Below are 26,703 nucleotides of genomic sequence, written 5' to 3' on the forward strand. Positions count from 1 at the left end.
GTTTTCATGACAAAAACTCAAGCTTTTTAACCTGACCCTGTCCTCAAGGGAAGGCAGAGACTAGACCTTATTTTCTTTTTTAAGTTCTACCACTTTTATGGATGATACCAGACAAATAGTAGGCTCAAAATAAATGAATGAAAGAAAGTGGGTAGTGTGCTTGAATCTCTGCCTACATCTTTGAAAATATTGGTTGTTCTTTTATTGTTTAACCTTGATGTTATTAAGCCTACTGACTAATTGAGATCATTAAGATCCTTTTTATTATTAAAATATTAAACTTTAAAAAACTAATTACTATTTAAAGAAACTTGGTTGTTTTTTCCTCTTAAAAGTAGGGTGGCTGCTCATTATTAGGGCTGGACAGAGTTTATATAATGTATTATTATTACTGTCTATATGTCGGTTTTCCTGTAATATAATACTTAGTATTTTTAGCATCATCATCGTTGGTATTTTAGTTCAGATTGCAGGAAATTAGATTTCATGTAATTTTTGTAGTTTTCTTTGTAATAGTATTGTCAGGACTACTTTTTATAGCACATATTAAGCCTGACACTCATCTACTTATTGTTCAAAATGTTTCTAACTTTCTTTTAGGACCAGTTTGGACAACATATAAAATCAGATGTGCAGTTGAATTTTTATGTTTATTATGGTCCTGATCGTATTAGAGACCCAGCCTTGCTTTCAAAACAGGATATTGTTTTGACCACATACAACATTTTAACTCATGACTATGGAGTAAGTATGCTTGTGTTCAAAGATTTTCAAAGGTTGATTTTAAGAAATAATGGTACAGATTCCTAAAGTGTTCTAAAATTCACCTTTTATACTTTTTTTTTTTTTAAATACCTAAAAGTAAGATCTAAATAGGAAACATTTTGGATATTTTGCAAAAACGTGTTAGACTTTCCTTAGATATTAATTTTGGAATATTTTCCATTTTGAATATTTTAAGTTAAAATTTTAAATTCTGATTGGAACTAAATATAGCTGGCAATTTGCATGTGAATTCTGTTTTCTCTTTTAATATTCTGGGAGATTATTTTCTATGACAGTGATTAAATTAATATCTCGGTTTGAAAATAAGCTTATTTTTGTAGTTGCAATTCACAGGTTTCCCAGTTCTTCTAGGAATCTAATTGTTGTTTACCTAAAATTCCAGTTGTTACATTAAATTTTTTTTCCCCAAATAAATACCTTCTCAAAATTCCCGTCTTCTGGTACGAATATTACCTTTTACATAAAAGAAAGTGCTTTATTATATTCAAATAATTACTATAACTGACAGTTATTTTATCATCACTATGTTTTAATCTTTGCTATTGTAGCTCAGTGGATTGAATAGTTTTAGCAGAGAGTCAATATGCTCATTTGAATGCTGGCTCTGCCACTTCTTAGCTGTGGTATTTGGGGCAACCTACTTAACCCCCTTGGTGTGTCAATTTCCTCATCTGTAAAACAGGGATAATAATACTTCATCAGTTTGTTGTTTATTGATATTCAAGAGTAATAGAAACTATTATTATTTAGCAAATTACATTATATATGTTTTACCTTCCTGTGTTTAATTAGTTCATATGAAACATTTATTTCAGACTAAAGGAGATAGTCCATTGCATAGCATAAGGTGGCTAAGAATGATTTTGGATGAAGGACATGCCATACGAAATCCAAATGCTCAGCAGACAAAAGCTGTACTTGATTTAGAAGCAGAAAGGAGATGGGTATTGACAGGTACTCATAGCATTAAGCTTTTTAAAAAATTAATTCTCCAAAATATATCAAGTTGGTTAGAAAATTTTGTAAGCTTCAAGAGGATATAAAGTATGTCCCAAAATGAATTGTAGAAATCGTTTAATAAAATGTTTTGACTTGTTTTTCATAACTGCCCATGGTTTAGGAACATTTGAATTGTGGTTATTTATGGAATAATCAACAGAATTATTCTTGAACTTTGGAGATTCAATAGACACTCTTAATCCTCTAATCAAAGTCTTAATTTACCTACTACATATTTTAAAGCCAATTTGCTACTCATGGCACATTTACTAGAAAGTAAGGATGAGAGTATAAACTCAAATTAGTTACTTTATACTTTTTGTTAGTGCTACTGATTTTTAAACCAAGTAAGCGAATGTACTTGAAAAGGAGAAAGTTGAATTTACTGGGTAAAATTAGGAATTTAAATGTTGTCTTTTTATTTGTTAGTATGGCTAATGGAAAGCTTAAAATGAGAGGAAAACTGTGTTTTGAGATTTTGTAGATGTTTAATAAGGGATTATAGTTACAGCTTGATAGTCACCTGGCCTACCTGATACAGGGTGTCCATTTTCAGCTGGTTTCTTCTGATGGGGCCAGATAGATACTCTGATTGGGTATTTTGGTTATAGAATTAATAGTTTCCTGTTATTTTTAGGTACTCCAATTCAGAATTCTTTAAAGGACTTGTGGTCTCTTCTTTCCTTTTTAAAACTTAAACCATTTCTTGATAGAGAATGGTGGCATAGAACAATACAGCGTCCTGTCACAATGGGAGATGAAGGAGGACTTAGGTAAGTCTTTTCTTGACAGCTGACTGCAAATAACTGTTAGCAGCTTCAACTGATAGCCACTTTCATTATTATTTTAACTTGACTCTTAGGCATTCCTCTAGAAAATCTCCGCATCTCAATGTCTCTGACTCTTAGAACCTATTGATTCTTTTTTTTTCCTCAAACTTTTTTTTTATTGTGAACTTGAACATATATACATAACAGTGATAACTTTCAATATACCATTCCACAAGTAGTTAGAGAGCAAATCTCAAAGAATGACATGGGTCATAGTTCCACAACTTCAGCCATGTCCATTATTGTAAAATGTAACAGACATACAGAAAGATGTCATCTCTTGATGTACAGCTCAACAAGCAGTGGTATAGGTAATTTCAAAAATTGTTAGGGTTATAGTTCCACAATTTCAGTTCTTTCCTTATTATGCAATACAAGGTATACAGAAATGTGAAGAACTTCAAGGCACAATCCATTGAGCAGCTGTAGAGCAAATCACAAGGGGCTATATAGGCTACAGTTCTACCATGTCATTTACCTCCTTCCAGCATTCGAATACCCCAGGATCCAAAAATATGTATTTAATTATATAAAGTTTCAGTATTCATAGATCGTTGTTCAGTCTTATCTTGTTTGTTGCTACTCCTTCCTCTCACTTAATCTCTCCATCTTCAGGGGTGTCTAGGCAGTAAGCATCTTAACTTGTTCATATTAAAAGGGGTTTTTGACAGTATTGGGGGCTGTATTTGACAGTAGATCTTTTTTTTTTTTAATTTTATTTTGAAATAAATTCAATCTTACGGGAACAGTTGCAAAAACAGTACAAACCCCATACATAGAACGCCATCATACCCCAACCCCCCTCCCCCGATACCCCAATCCACCAACTTTAACATCCTGTCACACCACCGTTTCTTTGTTTCCCTCCCTCCCTCCCTGTCTATCATCCATCATCTATTGCTCTGTCCTCTGAACATATGAGAGCAAGCTGCACACATTGTTGAACAAACAATGTAATTCACATATACGTTTCCCATGGACAAGAGCATTCTTTTATGCAGTCTCATTAAGTGCAGCTAAGAAGTTCAAGAAATTCAACATTGATATAAAGCTTACATTCTGTATTTCCTTTTTTTTTTTTTTCCCTTGTGTCCCATCTGTGTCCCTTTGAGCCTCCTCTCTCCATCCTCAGATCCCATCCAGGATTATCCTTGACATTTAATTGTCATCTATGTAGACTTTTTTGTTTGTTTGTTTTCAATTGTGGAAACATATATATAGCCTAAATCTTCCCATTCCACCCCCTCCGTAGCATTCCATTAGTGGGATTAATCACATTTAGAATGTTGGAATGCTATCACCTTCCCGCCATCCATTTCTAGAAGTTTTCCTTCACCCCAAACAGAAACCCTACTCATTTCTTAACTCCCCATTGCCCCTTCCCCCATTTCTTGGAACCCCTACTCTACTTTTCATCTCTATGGTCATGTTCTCTGATACTTTCTTTGTGTTTACCGTGGGGCTTAAATTTAACATCTTAAATCTATAACAATCTTGTTTTTCTTTGCTAACAACTTAACTTCAATGTGACACATAAACTATGTTCCTATACTCCATCATTCCCCCACCTTTATGTAGTTCTTGTGAAAAATTACAAATTTTACATTGAGTCCAAAACCACTGATTATCATTACAGTTTATGTATTTTAGATCCTGTAGGAAGTAAATAGTGGAGTTATCAATCAAAAATACAGTAGTATTGGTATTTATATTTACTATGTGATCTTTACTGGAAATCTTTATTTCTTCATGTAGTTTCAGTCAATAGTTCAGTGTCCCTTCCTTTCAACCTTCTCATCTCCCTTTAGCATTTCTTATAGGACTGATTACTGGTGATGAAGTCCTTCAGCTTTTGATTATCCAGGAATGTTTTCATCTCCCCCTCATTTTTATCCTCCAGGTGTTTGTGAATTCTCCAAGTCTCATGGTTATTGACTTCTATTTGTATTCCATTGTGGTCAGAGAATGTGCTTTGAACAAATCCATTTTTTTTTTTTTTTTTAATTGAGGCTTGTTTTTATTTCCCAGCATACAGTCCATTCTGGAGAAAGATCTGTGATCACTAGAAAAGAATGTGTGTCCCGGTGACCTGGGATGTAATATTCTATATATGTCTGTTAAAATTCTCTATATCTCTCTCTCCTTTCTTTGTTTCTCTGTCGGTAGGACTCCCTTTACTATCTGAAGTAGGGCAGGTCTTTTGTTAGCAAAATCTCTCAGCATTTGTTTGTCTGAAAACTTTAAGCTCTTCCTCCAATTTGAAGGAGAGTTTTGCTGGATAAAGTATTCTTGGTTGGAAATTTTTCTCTCTCAGAATTTTAAATATGTCATGCCACTGCCTTCTCGCCTCCATGGTGGCTGCTGAGTAGTCACTACTTAGTCTTTTGTTGTTTCCTTTGTATGTGGTGAATTGCTTTTCTCTTGCTGCTTTCAGAACTTGCTCCTTCTCTTCAGTATTTGACAGTCTGATCAGAATATGTCTTGGAGTGGGTTTATTTGGATTTATTCTATTTGGAGTTCTCTGGGCATTTATGCTTTGTGTATTTATATTGTGTATAAGGTTTGGGAAGTTTTCTCCGGCAATTTCTTTGAATACTCTTTCTAGACCTTTCCCTTTCTCTTCCCCCTCTGGGACACCAATGAGTCTTAAATTTGGACATTTTATTTTATCTATCATAACCCTGAGATCCATTTCGATTTTTTTAAATTTTTTCCCCATTCTTTCTTTGTTCTTTCATTTTCCATTCCGTGTTCCTCAAGGAGGCTGAGTTGTTCAGCTTCCTCTAATCTTGTATTATGAGTATCCAGAGTCTTTTTAATTTGGCCTACAGTTTTAATTCCATAAGATCTTCTATTTTTTTATTTACTCTTGCAATTTCTTCTTTATGGTCTTCTAGGGTCATCTTTATGTCTTTTATATCCTGTGCCATGCTCTTCTTAATGTCCTTTATATCCTGTGCCATGCTCTCATTGCCTGTCTGTAGTTCTTTCATTAATTGCACCAAGTACTATGTGTCTTCTGATCTTTTGATTTGGGTGTTTAGGTTTGGGTTCTCCATATTGTCTGGTTTTATCATAAGCTTTAAGATTTTCTGTTGTTTTGGCCTCTTGGCATTTGCTTTACTTGATCTTTAATTTGACAGAACTGCAGCTTGGTGGCATACACTTTCTCTAACTAACCAGCATATGGCGACCGCGAGTCACCAGTTCCCCTCAAGTCAGCTCTCCCCAACCCTGTCTTTGTGGTGTGTGGGGATCTGACCCCCATGGGGTCCACTTGGTGCACTTAATTTGGGTGTGCTGTCAGTGCTGTCCGCCCCGAATGAGGGGCGTGTGTCTGAGCAGTTAGGGAGGAAGGGCAGCTTTAATAATCAAACCTCCCAGTGTTACGGTGCCCACGAGTTAAAGTTTGAGACAGCCAATTAGAATTTTAAAAAAAGCCTTTATTAGCTGGCCGGCAACTGCTCACCGTTACTCCGCACAGGGAATTCAGTGAGCGGCCCGGACCTGTGTGTGATGGTGCCTTATATAGACAGAAACCATATCCTGGAAACGCAAGCAAGCTATTTTAACAGAAGCAGAGTTGGCAGTTAGCTACTGGTTACAAAAGACAGTTTCACAAAGAGTTTCACTTGGAACTGGTGCAGTTATTGATTGTTAAAGAGTTACAAAAAGTTTCACTTGGAACTGGTGCAGTGATTGTTAAAGGGTTATGCTTGGCTGATGCGTGCAACTGCAGTTTCACCTCCCCTAAACAGTAAAGCTTCGCTTCCTTTAACTGGTACAGTCTCACTCCCTCCTCCTCATGGCCTAATGCCGTTTACACAACATTTTTGCTTTGCAGATGTTATAGGATTAAGGGGAAAGGGGACCTCACTTCACCAGGTGTTCCTGGAGATTTAAGGCTGTTCTCTGCCGCTGAACCAAAAGTCCTTGGTATTGGCGTAGGTTCCCTGGGATTTCTGAATGTTTCCCCCTCCCCTGCTGTGCTCTTCCACGACCTGTGGTGAGGGAGGGAGGGCCGTGCCATGTCGCAAGTGCGCACCAGCCTCCAGGGAGGCCCTGGGACGCTGGGCTGTGCAGGGTCGTACCCAGCCCGCTTCAGAGATGGTTGAATGGGACACGTTAACTTCCCCCTTCCGCATAGCTCCGCCCTCTCAGCTCCGGGACAGTCAGCCGTGGGTGTATTCAAGGCCACTGTCCATGGGCCATATTGTGCCGGGCCATATTGTGGCGTGTAAGCAGTGCTGCAGGAAAGACTCCCTGTCACACCGGGTTTCTTGGCACGGCTCTGTGCTGTGGGTTCGGCCCTGGGCAGGAGTGCCCCTGCCCGGCAGGGAGATGGCTGCAAGTCGTGCGCTTTTTTCTCCTTTTTAGCCTGTAATTCTTGACTGGTGCAAGGAGGTATGGCCGTGTTCCCCCAGGCTCCGGGGTCTGGTTCTGAATGGAAAGGGCCCCACCCCTTTCTATCTTGGAGAAGATAGACCCCCTAGGGGGAGGTCATTAGCATTTCAATGGTCTCTCTCTGCTTGTGCTATCTCCAGCCTTCTCTGAGTGACAGCACTGGGAATTGAAAATGGCTGGGGCTTTCTCCACTGAGCCAAAAAAGAAACAGATAGTCCCCTTCAGACCTAGTCCAAGGTGACTCTCCGGCTCTCCAAGGTCAGTCGTCACCCAAAGCCTCTGTCTGTTTTTTGGGAATTCGTACCTATAGTAAGCAGTTCACACTCGCTACTTAAAACCCCAATTGGAGCTCAGCTGAGCTATATTCACTTGCTGGGAGAGAGCTTCTCTCTGGCACCACGAGGCTTTGCAGCTCGGGCTATGGGGGAGGGGGTCTCACGACTTGGATCCGCAGGTTTTACTTACAGATTTTATGCTGTGATCTCGGGCATTCCTCCCAGTTCAGGTTGGTGTATGAGTGGATGGTCTCTTTTGCACCCCCACAGTTATTCTGGATCATTCACTAGTTGTTTCTGGTTTTTTTCAGTTGTTCCAAGGGGACTACTTAGCTTCCACTCCTCTCTATGCCGCTGTCTTCCTTAACTCCCTGACAGTTGATCTTAAAGAGGCTGTTGCCTCTGAGTTTTAGGACTTGTCTTGTACAGAAACACTCTAGTGGATTTAAGTTTCTGAAAACTAAAACTTGGTGAGTGCATCTTTTGTAGAATATCAGGTAGGGACCTAAGTATATGGGGACTACTTTTCGTAAAGGAATGGCATGGTGTGGCCAACTGGGATGTCTAGCTGGAGCTTTCATAAGAGAGACCTCCAGGATAGTCTCTCAACTCTTATGTGGGATTTCTCAGCCACTGTGACCTCAGCTTGTTACCTTTTTTTTTTCTTCCCCTTGTGGTCAAGTAGGCATTTTCAGTTCCACACTGCCAGGGTCAGGCTCATTCCTGGGAATCATGTCCCAGCTTGCCAGGGAGTTTCATTCCCCTGGAGTCACATCCCTCGTTGTGGGGGGGGAGAGATTAATGAATTTATTTGCCGAGTTGGGCTTAGAGGAAGGCCACATCTGAGCAACCAAGAGGTTGCCTGGAGGTGCCTCTTAAGCATAATTATAGGAGGGCTCAGCCTCCTGTTTACAACCCTAAATTTTGCAACAACAAGCTTCAAGTCAAGGGCTTGGTAGTGCGTTCCTATCTTGACTTAATATATGTTTTATCCCGAGGTAAATGGTCATTTTCTTATATTATCTTCACGTAGTTGTACAGTCATTCTCACTCTCAACTTTAAACAATTAACATAATGTAATACATCCCAGAGCTCTTATCAGCTGCTAATTTTTCATTCTAATATTAGTGTAGAGTTGGTAAGCTATTCTTGTTAAATACAGTCATTAATACATAATGGGTAGTTTTTCCATACCACTCATGTTGTTAACCTCTGCAGCAGTGTCATGCTTTACAAGTAAATCATGCTAACACTTTGTTACTCTGTGGGTTAATTTGCCTTTAAACAACCATTTACAAACATGTTGACTTGACCTTCAGTGCGTCACTGATACTTATAATCCCATTAACGTACCATAGTCACTCCTGACCATTCACATACCATTAAGATCACCCTCATTATCACACTGTACATATTAAATTATTGTTCCCCCTTCAGTAGGTTCTGATTATCTCTAAGTCCCCTATATTCTACTTTTTAAGACACTTATTTTACATTTTTCACAGAGTTCACATTAGTGGTAACAAAATACCTCTCCTTTTGTGTCCAGCTTATTTCACTCTGCGTTATGCCTTCAAGGTTTGTCCATGTTGTCATAGAATTTAGAGCTTATGAAGCCTTGAAGGTATTTCTACGTCTTCTTCATTTGCACATCACATTTTAACTTTTTTGGCTCCCGGAACTTTCTGAAAATTACCTATTTATATACTCTGATTGCTGTGTGACAAAGTAAACTTTTTGAAAATAGGATCTTACTCATATTTGTATTCTCAACAAATATTTAGCACAGTTCCTTGCACTTAATAAGTGCTTAGTATGAATTTGAGTGTCATGTTGCGTGACACAGTTGCCAGGAGAATTAAGAAGTAAAATGATTGTGATTAGAATAAAAATGGGAAGAAAAGCTTAAGGAAAATGGATGGAAGGAAATATAAAAAGTTGAAACTGTGATAGGTATTGAGTTGAGGGTAAATACGATGCATTTGTGGCTGCAATTTTCTATTTGTAGACTATTTCTGTGATTATCAGGTTGAATAAAACTAAATGAGGGATTTTAAAATAACCTTTACTAAAGTTATAAATTTATAAAATATCTAATCAATTAAAATATTCTTTTTTCTTGTTAGACCAAATTATATAAAAATAAATTTAAATAACTTTTATTTTGACTAGGCGTTTACAGTCCCTAATTAAAAATATTACACTTCGAAGAACAAAGACAAGCAAAATTAAAGGGAAGCCTGTTTTGGAGTTACCAGAACGTAAAGTGTTTATTCAGCACATAACACTCTCAGATGAAGAGAGGAAGATTTATCAGTCTGTGAAAAACGAAGGCAGAGCTACAATTGGAAGGTATGGAGAAAGAACACCATTATAAATAAATGAATACAAGAAATATTACATTAGAGTAGTGTATATTTTACAAAGTGTTTACATTATTTTATTTCAGCATCAAAAGAATTATACTCATCTTCATTTTATGAGTTAGGAAACAGGTGGCAGAATGGGGACTAGAAGCTTGATTTTCTGAATTAGAAGCAGAGTCTAGAAAGCATGGTTCAGTTGTGGGGCAGTGAATGGAGTAGTGTGGCTGGAGTATAGGTGTACAATGAGTAGGAGATGAGAGTGGAAAGGTAGGTTTTAACTAAATTTTGAAAGGCCTAGAATGTTAGGCTAAGGAATTTTTATTTTATTTAAGAGTTTTGAAGGGTTTTGAGCCAGAAAGTGTTTTCAACCTAGTTGGGTTTTAGAAACATAAAACTGACAGCCATGTAAGAAAGGATTGTTACCTCCCTGGGTAGGAAAAAAAAGCCTTGACCAGACTAGTTGCAGCAGGAGTGGAAAAGAGGAATTGTCTGCTCAATGTGACGAATGAAAAGATTAAAACTGGACTAAGGTTTCAGGATTGGGGTATATAAAAGAATGAAAGTAGGGCATTTACATAGCAGATGAATGTTTGTTTTAGGACAGGTTGAGCTTAAGGTACCAACAGACAGAAATGTAAGACTAGAGTAGTAACTTTTGATATATGTCAAATAGGAGTTTTTCATATAGAGGTGATAACTGAAGTCATGGGAGTATATATACAGAAAATCTGTTAGACCAAAACTTTGGAAAATGTCCATATTTAATGAATAGGAAGATAAAAATTGAATTGAACTGATCTTCCCTGAAAAAACTGTGCTCTTCCAACAGATATATCTCATATCCAATTAACTGTTTGACATCTCCAGTGGATATCTCACAGGCATTGTTTGCAAGTGTCAAATAGTCAGTTGGATATGTGAGTAGACTTCATGGAAGTATTCTCAGTTTGATATAAATTTGAAAATCACCTGTGTGTAGATGTTAATTAAAGCCATGAGACTGGATGAGCTCACCAAGGGAGTTAGTAAAGTTAGTGAAGATGTCTAGCAAAGAAGACTGAACAAATGGTTAGTGAGGTAGAAGAAGGCACCTACCTGAATATCTGACATGTGGTAAGCATCCAAAAGAGATCTCTCAAACTGAAAAATGTTGAGTACCATTGTAAGATGTGACCATGCAGGGAATAATTAAAATGTTGGCAAGGGTTATTACATTTGAAAAGGTTGAAAAAGAATAATTTTGTTGAAACTGTTCTCGAGAGGAAATATAGTATTTTTAAAGTATTCTTTTTAATAGGTAATGCGTTTACTAACATTTATTGAGGTGTTACCCTCAATAAATAATCTTTATTACATTTATTACTAGGTGTTATACATTAGGTGCTTTATGTGTAGTAATTTACAACAGTCCTATTAGGCTGGTACAGCATTGTTCACGTTTTACAGAAAAGAATGCTGAAGCACAGAGCAGCTAAGTAACTTGTATGTCACACAGCTAGCAAATGATAACTTGTACAACCTCACTCAGATAGTGAATGATAGAGCTGGTATTTAAATTCAGGCAGTTTGATTCTATAATATAAAGATCTGTTTAATCTTTTTATTATATTGCCCACTCCTGAGTTCTTAAATATTCAGAAATATTCATCTTTTGCCATGTTACAAGTTTACTACTTCTAACAGCAGGTGCGTTATCTCCAGATATTATTCTAAATGCTTTATGTATGTTAGCTTTTTTATTACTCAAAACTGCTCTATGAAGGATGTACTGTTACTAACAGAGTATTAAAGCAGAGAAAGCTCAAGACTCAGGTTAAGAAATCTTACCAAGGTTACATAAAGTGACTGAGCCAGGTTTTGACTCAGCCTGGCTCTAGAATCTGTGCTCTTAACCATTAGACTATATTCCTCCTATTGCTTTAATGCTTAAAATTTAGATTGCCTGGGTTTATAATTCTTAGATCCACCCATTCATTCCTTGAGAATCTCTGTTGCCATTTTTCCAGCTATATTTTGTACTAAATGTTTCTGTGGAAAAGCCTGGATTTTTTTTTTTTTTTTTCCCCTTCCAAGTCCAGCAACTGGGTCAGGATCTATCTATGTCAATTTTTCCTGGAACATGTGTTGCCATTTAAGTCTGTAGCAGATTCCAGGCTTTTTTTTTTGGTTTGTTTTTCTTTTTCTTTCCTGGAAAGTTTTCTTTGCATTTTTTTTTTCTCCTGTTTCACTGTTTCATTTCTTTCTGTGTATGTTAGATGCCCTTTGTCTGTTTTCCATGGGTATCATTTTATTTCTAACCTTTTATACCTTTCTGTCTTGTTTGACTTTTCTCAATTCTGCTTCTTGCACCCATTCCTTTGCCTTGTTTTTATCAGTGGCTGTTGTCTTTTATGCTGGTTTCAGTGGGACTTTCATTTTTTTGATGGTTCACTCTTTTGGATTGCACCAGCTTATCTTTCATCTCTTTATGTTGTCTTGCCTTATCCTTCCTGAGCCCTTGTCTCTCTGCTTTTTTTTTTTTTTTTTTTTTAAAGAAGGAATTTTTTAATTGAGTGATGTTAAATCCTAACAGTATCCTTGGTCACAATTTTCATTTGCTCTGACAGTATTTTTGTGGTGAGTTTTCTTTGGCTGCCATTTTTTATCTCCCTCCCTTCCTCTGTGCTGATTATTACTGTTTTTTGAATATCTTGAGTTCTTTTTGGATTAGGTATTTGCAAGAGATTCCTGTGAGCGAGAGGTCTAGCCATGTACCAGACTAGTGGAAAATAACTCTATATATATGCGTTACATAAAAGTTCTTTTAGGTTTTACTTTTTGCTTGTACAGCAGACATTAGAAGGTTTAGGGTTGCTTACGACGTGGAGTGCCTTGTCCATTGTCTTTTCCTGAAAACACAGTGTGTTTGTGTGATTCCTTATTCAGGATCAGTTTGCCTTCCCTCTTTTGGCATAAGACTAGTTCAGGGAAGTCAAGACACCAGCCGTGTACCTGGTTTCTGTTTTTGAACATCCCCTCAGGGCATGCCATCTGTTTTGAAGACTTGTGTTCTGCCAGCTCTATTCGAGGCTGCAATCATGTGTCTCAGCATCCCCCTGTCCATCTTTTACTATAATTGATGGTCATTCTCATATATTCTGTTATTACATATTGCTCTTGATTTCATTAAAGATGTAGCTTGCTTTTTCTGTTTCTCATTTTTGTTGTTTTGGAGTGACTTATAGAGAAGAAAACAATGTTATTTTTACTCCACTATAGTAGAATAGGAAATATTGTTTAGAGGCTTTCATGATATTTGACATTTTTACCTCTAGGTATTTTAACGAAGGGACTGTCCTTGCACACTATGCAGATGTCCTTGGTCTTTTGCTTAGATTGCGGCAGATTTGTTGTCATACTCACTTACTTACAAATGCAGCATCTTCCAGTGGTCCCTCAGGTGAGTAAATGTGGTAGTTTATATCATTATATTTGTTAGAAATATTTAAATCAGAATGAGAAAATTTCCATATGGCCTAATACTTAGTTTATTTTCCTCTGTGAAATGGACATTGTTCTCAATATAGGACTCAATTGGGAAATATACCCAAGAATTTCATGGACTCTCTTACCAATGAAATGGAATTATACTGAGTTCTTTCCAGGATTTCCAGTGAATTTCTTAGAAAAAAGTTTCAAATTGTATCCACCTTTTATTCTGTGCTAGGGCAGATAATATTATAATGATGCTTCTGAGTATGTTATATGAGTTGTCTACTATTTGCTTTTGTATTTTTCTTAAAATTTCAAATTTAAACAATGCTTTTCACCTACGATAGAGGGAATACTAAAGACTACCTGTTTTGGTTTGCTAAAGCTGCTGTCATGCAAAATACCAGAAATGGATTGGCTTTTTATAAAGGGGATTTATTAGGTTACAAATTTACAGTTCTAAGGCCATGAAAGTGTCCAAACTAAGGTATCAACAAGAGGATACCTTCAGTGAAGGAAAGCCATCGCTCTCCGAAACACCTCTTGTCAGTTGGGAAGGCACATGGCTGGCATTTGCTGGTCCTTTGCTCTAGGTTTCGTTACAGAATGGCATTCTCCAAAATGTCGCTGGGCTTCTGTCTCTCTTAGCTTCTCTCAGCTCTCTGCTTGGTTCTTCTGGAGTGTTTCTGTCTAAGCATCTAGGAGTCCCCTCTTAGCTTCTCTGGGGCAAACTTGGGGCTTCTTTTCTTAGCTTAGCGTCTCCATATGTCCTTCTGTCTGCATCTCCCAGTGTCTCCAAGCATCTGGGTCTCTGTGGGCTCTCAGCTCTCTTAAGGACTCCAATGATCTAATTAAGACTCACTCTGAATGGGCAGCACTCCAATGATCTAATTAAGACTCACTCTGAATGGGCAGGTTCACACCTCCATGGAAATAATCTAATCAAAAGCTCTCACCCATAATACGTCTGCCCCCACAAGACTGAATTAAAGAACATGTGTTTCCTGGGGTACATAACAGTTTCAAACCAGCACACTACCCATACTAGCAAACAAAACTTTTTGTATATAAGGTAGATTAATTTGTCTCGTCTCACTAAAAATCTTGTTCTGAAATTAATTTTTCAGTCTTTGTCTCTAGGAAGTGATACTCTGGAAGAACTGCAAACGAAGTTAATAAGGAAGATGAAGTTAATCCTGAGCTCAGGTTCAGATGAAGAATGTGCAATTTGCTTGGATTCTTTAACAATTCCTGTGATAACACATTGTGCGCATGTATTTTGTAAACCTTGTATTTGCCAAGTCATTCAGAATGAACAGGTTAGGGTTTTTTTTGTTTTGTTTTGCTCACTTATAGGCTCAGTGTTTGAGTAGTGGATGTGTCTGTGTAGTGAAGACCAATAATGTACCTTTTATAACTTATGCTAATTAATAGTTAATTATTGTCATAGGTGATAACATTTCTTATAATGAAGCTCTTTTAACATACAAAAACATTTTTGGAAGCATGGTATTTCATAGTCAGTATCATAGTTCCACTAACAGTTTAGGTCATCTCTGTCCAATAAGTAGATTGATAGATAATATGAGAAGCAAAGGTAATTTAAAGTTTTGTAGTAGCCATATTTTAAAAAATTAAAAAGAAACATGAAATTAATTTTAGTACATTTTAACCCACTTTATGTATTACCATTTCAACATGTAATCAGTATGAAAATTATTAATAAGATACATTAGAAGCTTTTTTCTCTTTTAGTCTTCAAAATCCAGTGTGTATTAGATACACTTAAAGAACATCTCAGTTTGGCCTAGCCACATTTTGAGGACTTGATGGCCTCATGTGGTTATTGTATTGGATAATGTAGGTCTAAATCCTTTTGTGTGGTGAATTTTGTGAAGTGAAATAATCCTTTAAGCTGTCCTTCAGATGAGGTAGACTTTTTCTTAATTGATAAAAAGCATATATATAGAAAAAAATGCATAAGTCATGACTGTACAGCTCAGTGAATTATCATAAAATAAGCAAATCCATGTACTACTTTTCCCAGGTCTCCTTGTATCCCCTCCCAAACATTTAGTTTCCTTCCTCCTCAAAGGTAACCCTCTATACTGACTTCTAACATAGGTTCAGAATCTTTTATTGTAATGGTATTTGGTATCTAATTATTAGTTCTTTTATTACCTCTCACAACAGATGTTGGTTTGAATGAACCTGATAGGATTTAAGAGATCTGGACCAGCATTTTAAGACATTAGTTAAGAAGGAAGTTTTTGAAGAGATTCTATACTATTCTTTAAAAAATAGTGTGATGTATTATAGTAAGTTTCAGATAACTGTTATTTGATGGTTTCTTTACTTGACTAAATATGAAAATATTTACTGTTTTAAGCTTTTGCAGATAGCCAGGATAACATTTTGTTTGCTTCTTTACCCTTCCCACTTCACATTAGAATACTACATCTGTCTAAACTTCAGCATATACAGATTTATTTCAAATGGCTGAATATATTAAAAGGTTTAATAAAAGGCTAGCTATTAGGTGGAATTTAACATACTTTTAAAAAATTTTAGGCAAGTTTACGTTTCTTTTCCTATTAAGTGTCACACATACTTTGTTCTTTTTTTTTTGTATAGCCACATGCTAAATGCCCTTTATGCAGAAATGATATACATGGAGACAATTTATTAGAATGTCCTCCAGAAGAACTGGCTTGCCACATGGAGAAAAAGAATAATATGGAATGGAAATCCAGTTCAAAGGTAAAATACATGTGCAAATATTTGAGTATTTATTTGTTTTTTATTTATTATTTTAAGTTTATAATATAATTCAGCTTTAATCCTGTCCTTTGAATATCTTATACTCTGTTAGTGGGTACTGACTTTTTGTTTATTTCTAGTTGCAAATTTGGGAGAAAAAAAGCATTCGGATTATTTATTATTGTATTCTTTCTTTCCTTTTTTTAAAAATTAGTAGTTTTCTTTTAATTTTGCATTTTAGGGAAATACCATGTCAGGACCTTTCCCTTCATAGTAAAAATATTGAACACTTAACAAAATTTTAAATGTATTTTGCCAATTCAAAATGGAATCTAATGAGTGTTCTAATTTTTTTTCAGATTAATGCTCTAATGCACGCATTGACTGACTTAAGAAAGAAGGATCCCAACATAAAAAGTTTAGTTGTTTCCCAGTTCACAACGTTTCTGTCTTTAATAGAAACACCACTTAAGTAAGTTCAACAAGGTTTCTTGCTCTAAGTAAAAGAATTTTATGTGTTTTGATTTGGATAGCAAAAAAATTACTTTATGTTTTATTTATTGCTTCTATGTAAAATAGTATTCAAGAATAAGATTTTAAAGATTAAGTTCTGAATTTATCAGGAAAAATTGACTGCAGTGCCTGACATATTAGGCACTCAGAAAACATTTGTCAAAATAAATAAGTGAAAGAATTGATTAAATGAAGAGATTCATAATTATTTAACATTGTTTTCTAGTATAGTAAGTGTTAGTTGTCTCTCTCCTCTGCCCCATTAGAGCCTCTGGATTTGTATTTACTCGTTTGGATGGTTCCATGGCCCAGAAGAAAAGAGTTGAATCAATTCAGTGTTTTCAAAACACTGAAGTAGGATCTCCAACTATAATGCTTCTGTCCTTAAAAGCAGGTGGAGTTGGTTTGAATCTTTCTGCAGCTTCTCGAGTGTTTTTAATGGATCCAGTAAGTATTTCTGTAGACTTTTTTTTAATTCAGTTTTATTCAGATACATTCACATACCATACAGTCATCTATGGTGTTCAATCAACTGTTCACAGTACCATCATATAGTTGTACATTCATCACCCAATCTATTTTGTTTTGTTTCGTTTCGTTTTGTTTCTCAAATGGACTCTCCTGCCCTTTATTTTTTATTTTTTATTCTTTTTTCATTTTTATTGAGATTGTTCAGATACCCTGCAATTATCCAAAGATCCAAAGTATACAATCACTTGCCCCTGGGTACCCTCATACAGCTGTGGATCCATCACCACACTTAATTTTTGTTCAATTTTTAGAAACTTTTCATTACTCCACACAAGAAATAAAGTGAAAGATGAAAAAAGAAAAAAAGAAAAGGGAACTTCAATCCTCTCCTATCCCTAACCAACTCCCCTCAATTGTTGACTCATAGTATTGGTATAGTACATTTGTTACTGTTTACGAAAAAATGTTGAAATACTACTAACTGTAGTATATAGTTTGTAATAGGTATATAGTTCTTCCCTATATGCCCCTCTATTATTAACTTCTAATTGTATTGTCATACATTTGTTCTGGTTCATGGAAGTGATTTCTAGTATTTGTGCAGTTGATCATGGACATTGCCCACCATAGGATTCAGTTATACATTCCCATCTTTTGACCTCCAACTTTCTTCTGGTGACATATATGACTCTGAGCTTCCCCTTTCCACCCCATTCACGCACCATTCAGCACTGTTAGTTATTCTCACATCTTGCTACCGACACCCCTGTTCATTTCCAAACATTTAAGTTCATCCTAGTTGAACATTCTGCTCATACTAAGCAACCACTCCCCATTCTTAAGCCTCGTCCTATATCTTGGTACCTTATATTTCATGTCTATGAGTTTACATATTATAATTAGTTCCTATCAGTGAGACCCTGCAGTAATTGTCCTTATGTGTCTGGCTTATTTCACTCAGTATATTGCCCTCGAGGTTTTGTCATCAACCCATTTTTTTTTTAATATGGTTAATATGGTTTTGTTCACTCACCATACATTCCATCTTAAGTAAATAATTGATGGTTCTCTGTATGGTCATATATTTATGTGTTCTCTGTATGGTCATATATAGATATATATGATATGACCACTATCTATATAAGGGCATCTACATTTCTTCCACAAGGCAGGAGGGAGAGTCAAAGAAGGTAGAGAGGCAAAAGAAAGAGGAAAAAAAAAATGACAGCTAGGAAGCAGCAAAAGGAAAAATAACCTTAAATCAAAGTAGGGTAAAGAATCAGACAAAACCACCAATGTCAAGTGTCTAACATGCCTCCCCATCCCCCCCTCTTATCTGCATTTACCTTGGTATATCACCTTTGTTACATTAAAGGAAGCATAATACAATGATTCTATTAGTTACAGTCTCTAGTTTATGTTGATTGCATCCCTCCCCCAGTGCTTCCCCATTTTTAACACCTTGCAAGGTTGACATTTGCTTGTTCTCCCTCGTAAAAGAGCATATTTGTACATTTTATCACAGTTGTTGAATACTCTAGATTTCACCAAGTTACACAGTCCCAGTCTTTATCTTTCCTCCTTTCTTCTGGTGTCTCACATGCTCCCAGCCTTCCTCTCTCAACCATATTCATAGTTATCTTTGTTCAGTGTGCTTACATTGTTGTGCTACCATCTCCCAAGATTGTGTTCCAAACCACGCACTCCTGTCTTCTATCACTCTGTAGTGCTCCCTTTAGTATTTCCTGTAGGGCAGGTGTCTTGTTCACAAAGTCTCTCATTGTCTGTTTGTCAGAAAATATTTTGAGCTCTCCCTCATATTTGAAGGACAGCTTTGCTGGATATAGGATTCTTGGTTGGTGGGTTTTCTCTTTCAGTAACTTAAATATATCACACCACTTCCTTCTTGCCTCCATGGTTTCTGCTGAGAGATCCGCACATAGTCTTATTAAGGTTCCTTTGTATGTAATGGATCGCTTTTCTCTTGCTGCTTTCAGGATTCTCTCTTTGTCTTTGACATTTGATAGTCTGATTATTAAGTGTCTTGGCATAGGCCTATTCGGATCTCTTCTGTTTGGAGTACGCTGCGCTTCTTGGATCTGTAATTTTATGTCTTTCATAAGAGATGGGAAATTTTCATTATTTCCTCTATTATTGCTTCTTCCCCTTTTCCCTTCTCTTCTCCTTCTGGGACACCAATGATACGTACATTATTGTACTTTGTTTCATCCTTGAGTTCCCGGAGACGTTGCTCATATTTTTTCATTCTTTTCTCCATCTGCTCCTTTGCGTGTAGGCTTTCTGGTGTTTTGTTCTCCAGTTCCTGAGTGTTTTCTTCTGCCTCTTGAGATCTGCTGTTGTATGTTTCCATTGTGTCTTTCATCTCTTTTGTTGTGCCTTTCATTTCCATAGATTCTACTAGTTGTTTTTTTGAACTTTCAATTTCTGCCTTATATATGCCCAGTGTTTCCTTTACAGCCTCTGTCTCTTTTGCAATATCTTCTCTAAACTTTTGAATTGATTTAGCATTAGTTGTTTAAATTCCTGTATCTTAGTTGAAGTGTATGTTTGTTCCTTTGACTGGGCCATAACTTCGTTTTTCTTAGTGTAGGTTGTAATTTTCTGTTGTCTAGGCATGGTTTCCTTGGTTATCCAAATCAGGTTTTCCCAGACCAGAACAGGCTCAGGTCCCAGAGGGAAGAAATATTCAGTATCTGGTTTCCCTGAGGGTGTCTTAGAAAATTGCTCCACCCTGTGATGCCTCAGGTTACTGTGCTCTTCTGCCCAGCAGGTGATGCCTGTTAGCCTATAATTCTTGATTAGTGTGAGGAGGTATGGCCGTGTTCCCCCAGGCTCTGGGTTCTGGGTCCGAATGGAAAGGGCCCCACCCCTTTCCTCTTGGAGAAGATAGACCCCCTAGGGGGAGGCCATTAGCGTTTCAGTGGTATCTCTCTGCTTGTGCTGTCTCCACCCTTCTCTGAGTCACAGCCCTGGAAACTGAAAATGACTGGGGCTTTCTCCACTGAGCCAAAAAAGAAACAGATAGTCCCCTTCAGACCTAGTCCAAGGTGACTCTCCGGCTCTCCAAGGTCAGTCGTCACCCAAAGCCTCTGTCTGGTTTTTGGGGATTTGTACCTGTAGTGAGCAGTTCACACTCGCTACTTAAAACCCCAATTGGAGCTCAGCTGAGCTATATTTGCTTGCTGGGAGAGAGCTTCTCTCTGGCACCACGAGGCTTTGCAGCTCGGGCTGTGGGGGCGGGGGTCTCACAACTTGGATCCGCAGGTTTTACTTACAGATTTTATGCTGTGATCTCGGGCATTCCTCCCAGTTCAGGTTGGTGTATGAGTGGACGGTCTCATTTGTCCCCCCGCAGTTATTCAGGATTATTTACTAGTTGTTTCTGGTTTTTTGTAGTTGTTCCCGGGGGACTACTTAGCTTCCTCTCCTCTCTATGCTGCCATCTTGCCCTTCCTCTCCCAATCTATTTTTGAACCAGAAATAATAAAAATGAGAATAAAAAATAAAAGTAAAAAAGAAACACCAAAATCATCCCCCCATTCCACCCTATTTTTCATTTATTTTTTGTCCCCATTTTTCTACTCATCCATCCATATACTACATAAAGGGAGTGCGATCCACAAAGTTTTCACAATCACAGTCACCACCACGTAAGCTACATAGTTATACAATTGTCTTCAAGAATCAAGCCTGCTGGATTGCAGTTTGATAGTTTCAGGTATTTACTTTTAGCTATTCCAATACACTGAAATCTAAAAAGGGATATCTATATAGTGCATAAGTATACCCACCAGAGTGACCTCTTGATTCCATTTGAAATCTCTCAGCCACTGAAAGTTTTTCTCAATCCCCCAATGCCAGGTCCAGGCTCATCTCCGGGGGTCATATCCTGCATTGCCAGGGAGATTTACATCCCTGGGAATCAGGTCCCATGTAGGGTGGAGGGCAGTGAGTTCACCTGCCGAGTTGGCTTAGCTAGAGAGAGAGGGCCACATCTGAGCAACAAAGAGATACTCTGGGAGGCATAATTATAAGTAGGCTTAGCCTCTCCTTTGGCACAATTATAAGGAGGCTTAGCTTCATAAGGGCAAGCCCCAAGATAGAGGGCTCGGCATAGCAGACCGTCAGTCCTCATTGTTTGTGAGAACATCAGCAACAACCCAGGTGGGGAAGCCCAACATTTCTGCATTTTCTCCCAGCTCTTCTGAGGGGCCCTGAATATACATTTTTATTGTCTGCCCAAATTATTTTGGGATGTATAGCTATATAACACTAACCTGTAAAAACCTACCAAATCTCACTTCCTATTCAAAGTTACATGTATTTATGGTGTTTGAATAAACTGACCGTAAAAGTTAAATTATTTAGTGTACTACAGAATATACAGATCCTGCACCAAATAAACATCTCTTCCCTTGGTCTCACATGGAAGTTGAAGTTTTAAAACACAGTATTGTCCTTTACCCTTTGGCCCAATTTGCTTAGTCCTAACCAGATCTGCTTCATTCATATCTCTAATTGAAGTCTGGACTCTTTTTCAGCTTTTTTAACAGTTGCTATATGCATTAATACTGACATCATATCTGCGGAGCTCTAGCTCTGAGTTTCAGGTGTCACACAGATACCCAAAGGTCCAGAGACCAACCAGGTTATACACAAAGGGATCAGCATCTCAGAAGTTGGAAATAGCCACTACATTTCAGGAATAGGTGTGACTGCTGTAAGAACTTACAATCTAAGGACCATTACAATAAGCATTCCCCTCATAAGCTATGCTCTCAGATTCAATTCTGACTAACTAGATTGTAGTTAGTCCATATTGGTGAGGCATTCTAATGTTTGTCTTTTCGTTTCTGGTATACTTCATTCAAAATGCTGTCTACAGGATCCATTTACCTTGTTACATGTCTCGCAGCTTCCCTCCTTCTTACAGTTGCTCAGTATTCCATTGTATCCATACCCCCTATTCACCATTCTGTCATCTGTCGATTACCCTTAGGCTACCTCCACCCATTGCAAATCATGAATACTGCCTCCATAAACACCGGTGTGCAGATGTCCATTCATATCCTTGCTCTCAGACCCTCCACGTATATACCCCATAATGGGATTGTAGGACCTTATGACACCCACATACTTAGTTTCTTATGGTACCACCACACTGTCTTCCAGAAAATAGGTATAGCCCTCTCTCCATGTTTTCTCCAGCACTTTTTTCCCTATTTATAGTTTTTCCTGCAATTTTATAGAAATATATTCACATACCATACAATTATCCACAGTGTACAGTCAGTTGTTCATGGTATCTTTGTATATTTGTGCATTTATCACCACAGTCAGTACTTAAACATAGTGATTATTTCGAAAAAAATTTTTTAAAGAATAATAAAAAAGGTAAAAAGAGAAATAAAATATATAATACAATACAATACTAAGATCAGACAATACCACCACTACCAAGAATCCCATATCCCTCCTTTATATCCCCCTTTCATACTCATTTAGCTTTGGTATACTGCCTTTGTTAACATTTAATGGAAGCGTATTGCAATGTTACTGTTCACCATAGACTCCAGTTTGCTTTGATTATATTTTTTCCCCAATACCATCCGTTTTTGAACAGTTTGCATGGTTGACATTCATTTGTTCTCCCACATGTAGAAACATTTTTATATTTGTACATTTAGTCACATTCATTGACCACTCTAGTTTTTGCTAAGTTTTACAGTCACAGTCTTTATCATCTGTCTTTACCTCTGGTGTCATACATGCCCCTAGTCTTCGTCTTTCAGCTTTATTCACAGATATCTTTGTTCAGTGTACTTATAATATTGTGCTACCATCACAAAGTGTTATGCTATTTCTGGATCTATTCTGTAGTCCTTCAGCATCAAATGCCCGCTCTCTGTTCTCTTTCTGTCTCCTAATAACCTGCGTTATCAGTTTTTAACTCTCAAAGTTTGCTCATGAATGTTAGTTCATATTAGTGAGACCATACAGTATTTGTCCTTTTATTTCTGGCTAACTTCGCTCAACATAACGTCCTCAAGGTTCATCTACATTATATGTTCTGTTACTTTGTTCTGTCTTACAGCTGTATAATATTCCATCGTGTGTATATACCAGAGTTTGTTTATCCCCTCGTCTGCTGATAGACATTTGGGCTATTTCCATCTCTCGGCAATCGTGAATGCCGCTATAAACATCAGTTTACAGATGTCTGTTCTTGTCTTATCTTTAGTTCCTCTGAGTATATACCTAGTAATGGAATAGCTGGGTCATATGCAAATCTATACTTAGCTTCCTGAGGAATCGCCACACTGCCTTCCAGAGAGGCTGCACCATTCCACGTAGCCACCAACAGTGAATAAGTGTGCCTCTTTCTCTACATTCTCTCCAGCACTTGTAATTTTCTGTTTTTTTTTTTGGATAATGGCTATTCTAGTAAGTGTGAGATGGTACCGCATTGTGGTTTTGATTTACATTTCCCTAATAGCCAGTGAAGTTGAGCATCTTTTAATATGTTTTTGAGCCATTTGTATTTCCTTTTCAGAAAAGTGTCTGTCCATGTCTTTTGCCCACTTGGGATGTTTGTCTTTCTGTGGTGGAATTGTAGGATCTCTTTATATATTCTGGATATTAAACCCTTGTCTGATATATGGTTTCCAAATATTGTCTCCCATTGCGTAGGCTGCCTTTTTACTTTTCTGACAAAGTCCTTTGACGTATAAAAGTGTTTAATTTTGAGGAGATCCCATTTGTCTGTTTCTTCTTTGGTTTCTCACACTTTGGGTTGTAAGGTCTAGGAAACCACCTTCTATCACAAGATCTTTAAGGTATTGCTCTACATTTTCTTCTAAGAGTCTTATGGTCTTAGCACTAATGTTTAGGTCTTTGATCCATTTTGAGTTAATTTTTGTATAAGTTGTGAAATAGGAGTCTCTTTTATTCTTTTGGATATGGATATCCAGTTCTCCAAACACCATTTATTGAAGAGGCTGCTTTCTCCCAGTTGCTTTGGCTTGACTGCCTTATCAAAGATCAATTGTCTGTAGATGTGAGGGTCAATTTCTGAACTCAGTTGGATTCCATTGGTTGGTATATCTGTCCTTATGCCATACCATGCTGTTTTGACCACTGTAGCTTTGTAGTATGTTTCAAAGTCAGGTAGTGTGAGACCTCCCACTTTGCTCCTATTTCTCAAGATATTTTTGGCTCTTCGGTGCACCTTGCCCTTCCAAATAAATTTGGTTGTTGGTTTTTCTGTTTCTGCAAAGTAAGTTGTTGGGATTTTAATTGGTAGTGCATTGAATCTATATATCAGTTTAGATAGAATTAACATCTTAACTATATTTACTCTTCCAATCCATGAACATGATATGTTCCTCCATTGTTTTAGGTCCTGTTTGATTTCTTTTAGCAGTTTCTTGCAGTTTTCTCTATATAGGTAATTTGTGGCCTTGGTTAAGTTTATTCCTAAATACTTGATTCTTTTGGTTGCTGTTGTAAAATTTTCTTGATTTCCTCCTCTTGTTGCACATTACTTGTGTATAGGAACACTATAGATTTTTGCATGTTGATCTTGTAGCCTGCCACTTTGCTGTATTCATTGACTAGTTCTATTAGCTTTGCTAGATTTTTCTGGATTTTCTACATATAGAATCATGTTATCTGCAAACAGTGAAAATTTTACTTCTTCCTCTCCAATTTGGATGCCTTTTATTTCTTTTTCTTGTCTAATTGCTCTAGCTAGAACTTTTAGCACATTGTTGAATAACAGTTGTGGCAGTGGGCATCCCTGTCTTGTTTCTGATCTTAGAGGGAAAGGCTTCAGCCTTTCCCCATTGAGTATGATGTTAGCTGTGGGTTTTTCACATATTGCCTTTATCATATTGAGAAAGTCCCTTCTATTCCTATCCTTTGAAGTGTTTTCATCAAGAAAGGATGTTGAATTTTGTCAAATGCCTTTTCTGCATCGATCGAGATGATCATGTGGTTCTTCTGCTTTGATTTATTGATGTGGTGTATTACATTAATTGACTTTGTTGTGTTGAACCAGCCTTGCATACCTGGAATAAGCCCCACCTGTTTGTTGTGGTGTATAGTTCTTCTAATGTGCTGCTAGATTTGACTTGCGAATATTTTGTTGAGGATTTTTGCATCTATATTCATTAAAGAGATTGGCCTGTAATTTTCTTTTTTTGTAGTATCTTTGTCTGACTTTGGTATTGGGGAGATGTTGCCTTCATAGAATGAGTTAGGTAGCTTTCCATCCTCTTCCATTTTTTTGAAGAGTTTGAGCAGGATTGGTACTAATTCTTTCTTTCTTTTTTTTTTTTGGCTTTTACAATGGGGATTTATTAATTTACAAATTTGCAGTTCTAAGGCCATGAAATGTCCCAATTAAGTCATCAACAGGATGATACCTGGACTCTGGAAACAGGCTTCTGGCGTCTGGGGTTCCTTTGTCACGTGGGAAGGCACATGGCTGGTGTCTGCTGGTCCTTTGCTCCTGGGTCTTGTTGCTTTCAGCTTCTGGTTCCAGTGCCCTCTCTGTGCTTCTTTTTTTGGGGGGGAAATCTATCGTTTTCACTAGATAGTGGGATTATGGATAACTTTTATTTCCATATTGGTATTTTTCTATATTTCCTAAATTTGCAATTGAAGTGTGTATTACTTTTTTTTCTAATTTACTATTTTATTTTGAAATAAATTCAATCTTACAGGAAGAGTTGCAAAAACAGTACAAACCCGATACATAGAACTCCATCATACCCCAACCCAACTCCCCCGATACCCCAGTCCACCATCTTTAACATCCTGTCACACCACCATTTCTTTCTTTCCCTCCCTGTCTCCCTCCCTGTCTATCATCCATCATCTATTGCTCTGTCCTCTGAACATGTGTGCAAGCTGCACATATCTTTGAACAAACAATATAATTTACATATACCTTTCCCATGGAGAAGAACATTCTTTTATGCAATCTCTTTAAGCGCAGCTAAGAAGTTCAAGAAATTCAACATTGATACAAAGCTTACATTCTATATTTCCTTTTGTGTGTGTGTGTGTGACTCATCTGTGTCCCTTTGAGCCTCCTCTCCTCCGTCCTCAGATCCCATCCAGGATCATCCTTGGCATTTAAGTGTCCTCTATTTAGACTTTTTTTTTTTTTAATTGTGGAAACATATATATAGCCTAAATCTTCCCATTCCACCCCCTCCCTAGCATTCCATTAGTGGGATTACTCACATTTAGAATGTTGCAATGCTATCACCTTCCCACCATCCATTTCTAGAAGTTTCCCTTCACCCCAAACAGAAACCCTACTCTCATTTCTTAACTCCCCATTGCCCCTTCCCCCACTTCTCGGAACCCCTACTCTGCTTTTCATCTCTATGGTCATATTCTCTGATAACTATTTGTGTTTACTATGGGGCTTAAATTTAACATCTTAAATCTATAACAATTTTGTTTTTCTTTGATACCAACTTAACTTCAATATGACACATAAACTATGTTCCTGTACTCCATCATTTCCCCACCTTTATGTAGTTCTTGTGAAAAATTACAAATTTTACATTGAGTCCAAAACCACTGATTTACCATTACAGTTTATGTATTTTAGATCCTGTAGGAAGTAAATAGTGGAGTTATCAATCAAAAATGCAGTAGTATTGGTATTTATATTTACCATGTGATCTTAACTGGAAATCTTTATTTCTTCATGTAGTTTCAGTCAATTGTTTAGTGTCCCTTCCTTTCAGTCTGCTCAACTCCCTTTAGCATTTCTTACAGGACTGATT

The 26,703-nt window shown here is 37.1% G+C and overlaps 1 protein-coding gene across 4 annotated transcripts in view; it reads left to right on the forward strand.

Moving 5' to 3' along the window:
* HLTF (helicase like transcription factor) overlaps positions 1 to 26,703 on the forward strand; it is a 75,212-nt gene that overhangs the window by 32,904 nt on the left and 15,605 nt on the right. For all 4 annotated transcript variants that reach the window (XM_037842971.1, XM_037842994.1, XM_037842978.1 and 1 more), the window contains exons 15-23: positions 601 to 744; positions 1,602 to 1,740; positions 2,423 to 2,558; positions 9,468 to 9,647; positions 12,976 to 13,100; positions 14,273 to 14,451; positions 15,767 to 15,892; positions 16,252 to 16,364; positions 16,672 to 16,852. In XM_037842971.1, coding sequence (XP_037698899.1) covers positions 601 to 744; positions 1,602 to 1,740; positions 2,423 to 2,558; positions 9,468 to 9,647; positions 12,976 to 13,100; positions 14,273 to 14,451; positions 15,767 to 15,892; positions 16,252 to 16,364; positions 16,672 to 16,852 — 1,323 coding nt within the window. The remainder of the gene's footprint in view (positions 1 to 600; positions 745 to 1,601; positions 1,741 to 2,422; positions 2,559 to 9,467; positions 9,648 to 12,975; positions 13,101 to 14,272; positions 14,452 to 15,766; positions 15,893 to 16,251; positions 16,365 to 16,671; positions 16,853 to 26,703) is intronic.

The sequence above is a fragment of the Choloepus didactylus genome, chromosome 1 (assembly GCF_015220235.1).
Source record: "Choloepus didactylus isolate mChoDid1 chromosome 1, mChoDid1.pri, whole genome shotgun sequence".
Classification (NCBI taxonomy): Eukaryota; Metazoa; Chordata; class Mammalia; order Pilosa; family Megalonychidae; genus Choloepus; species Choloepus didactylus.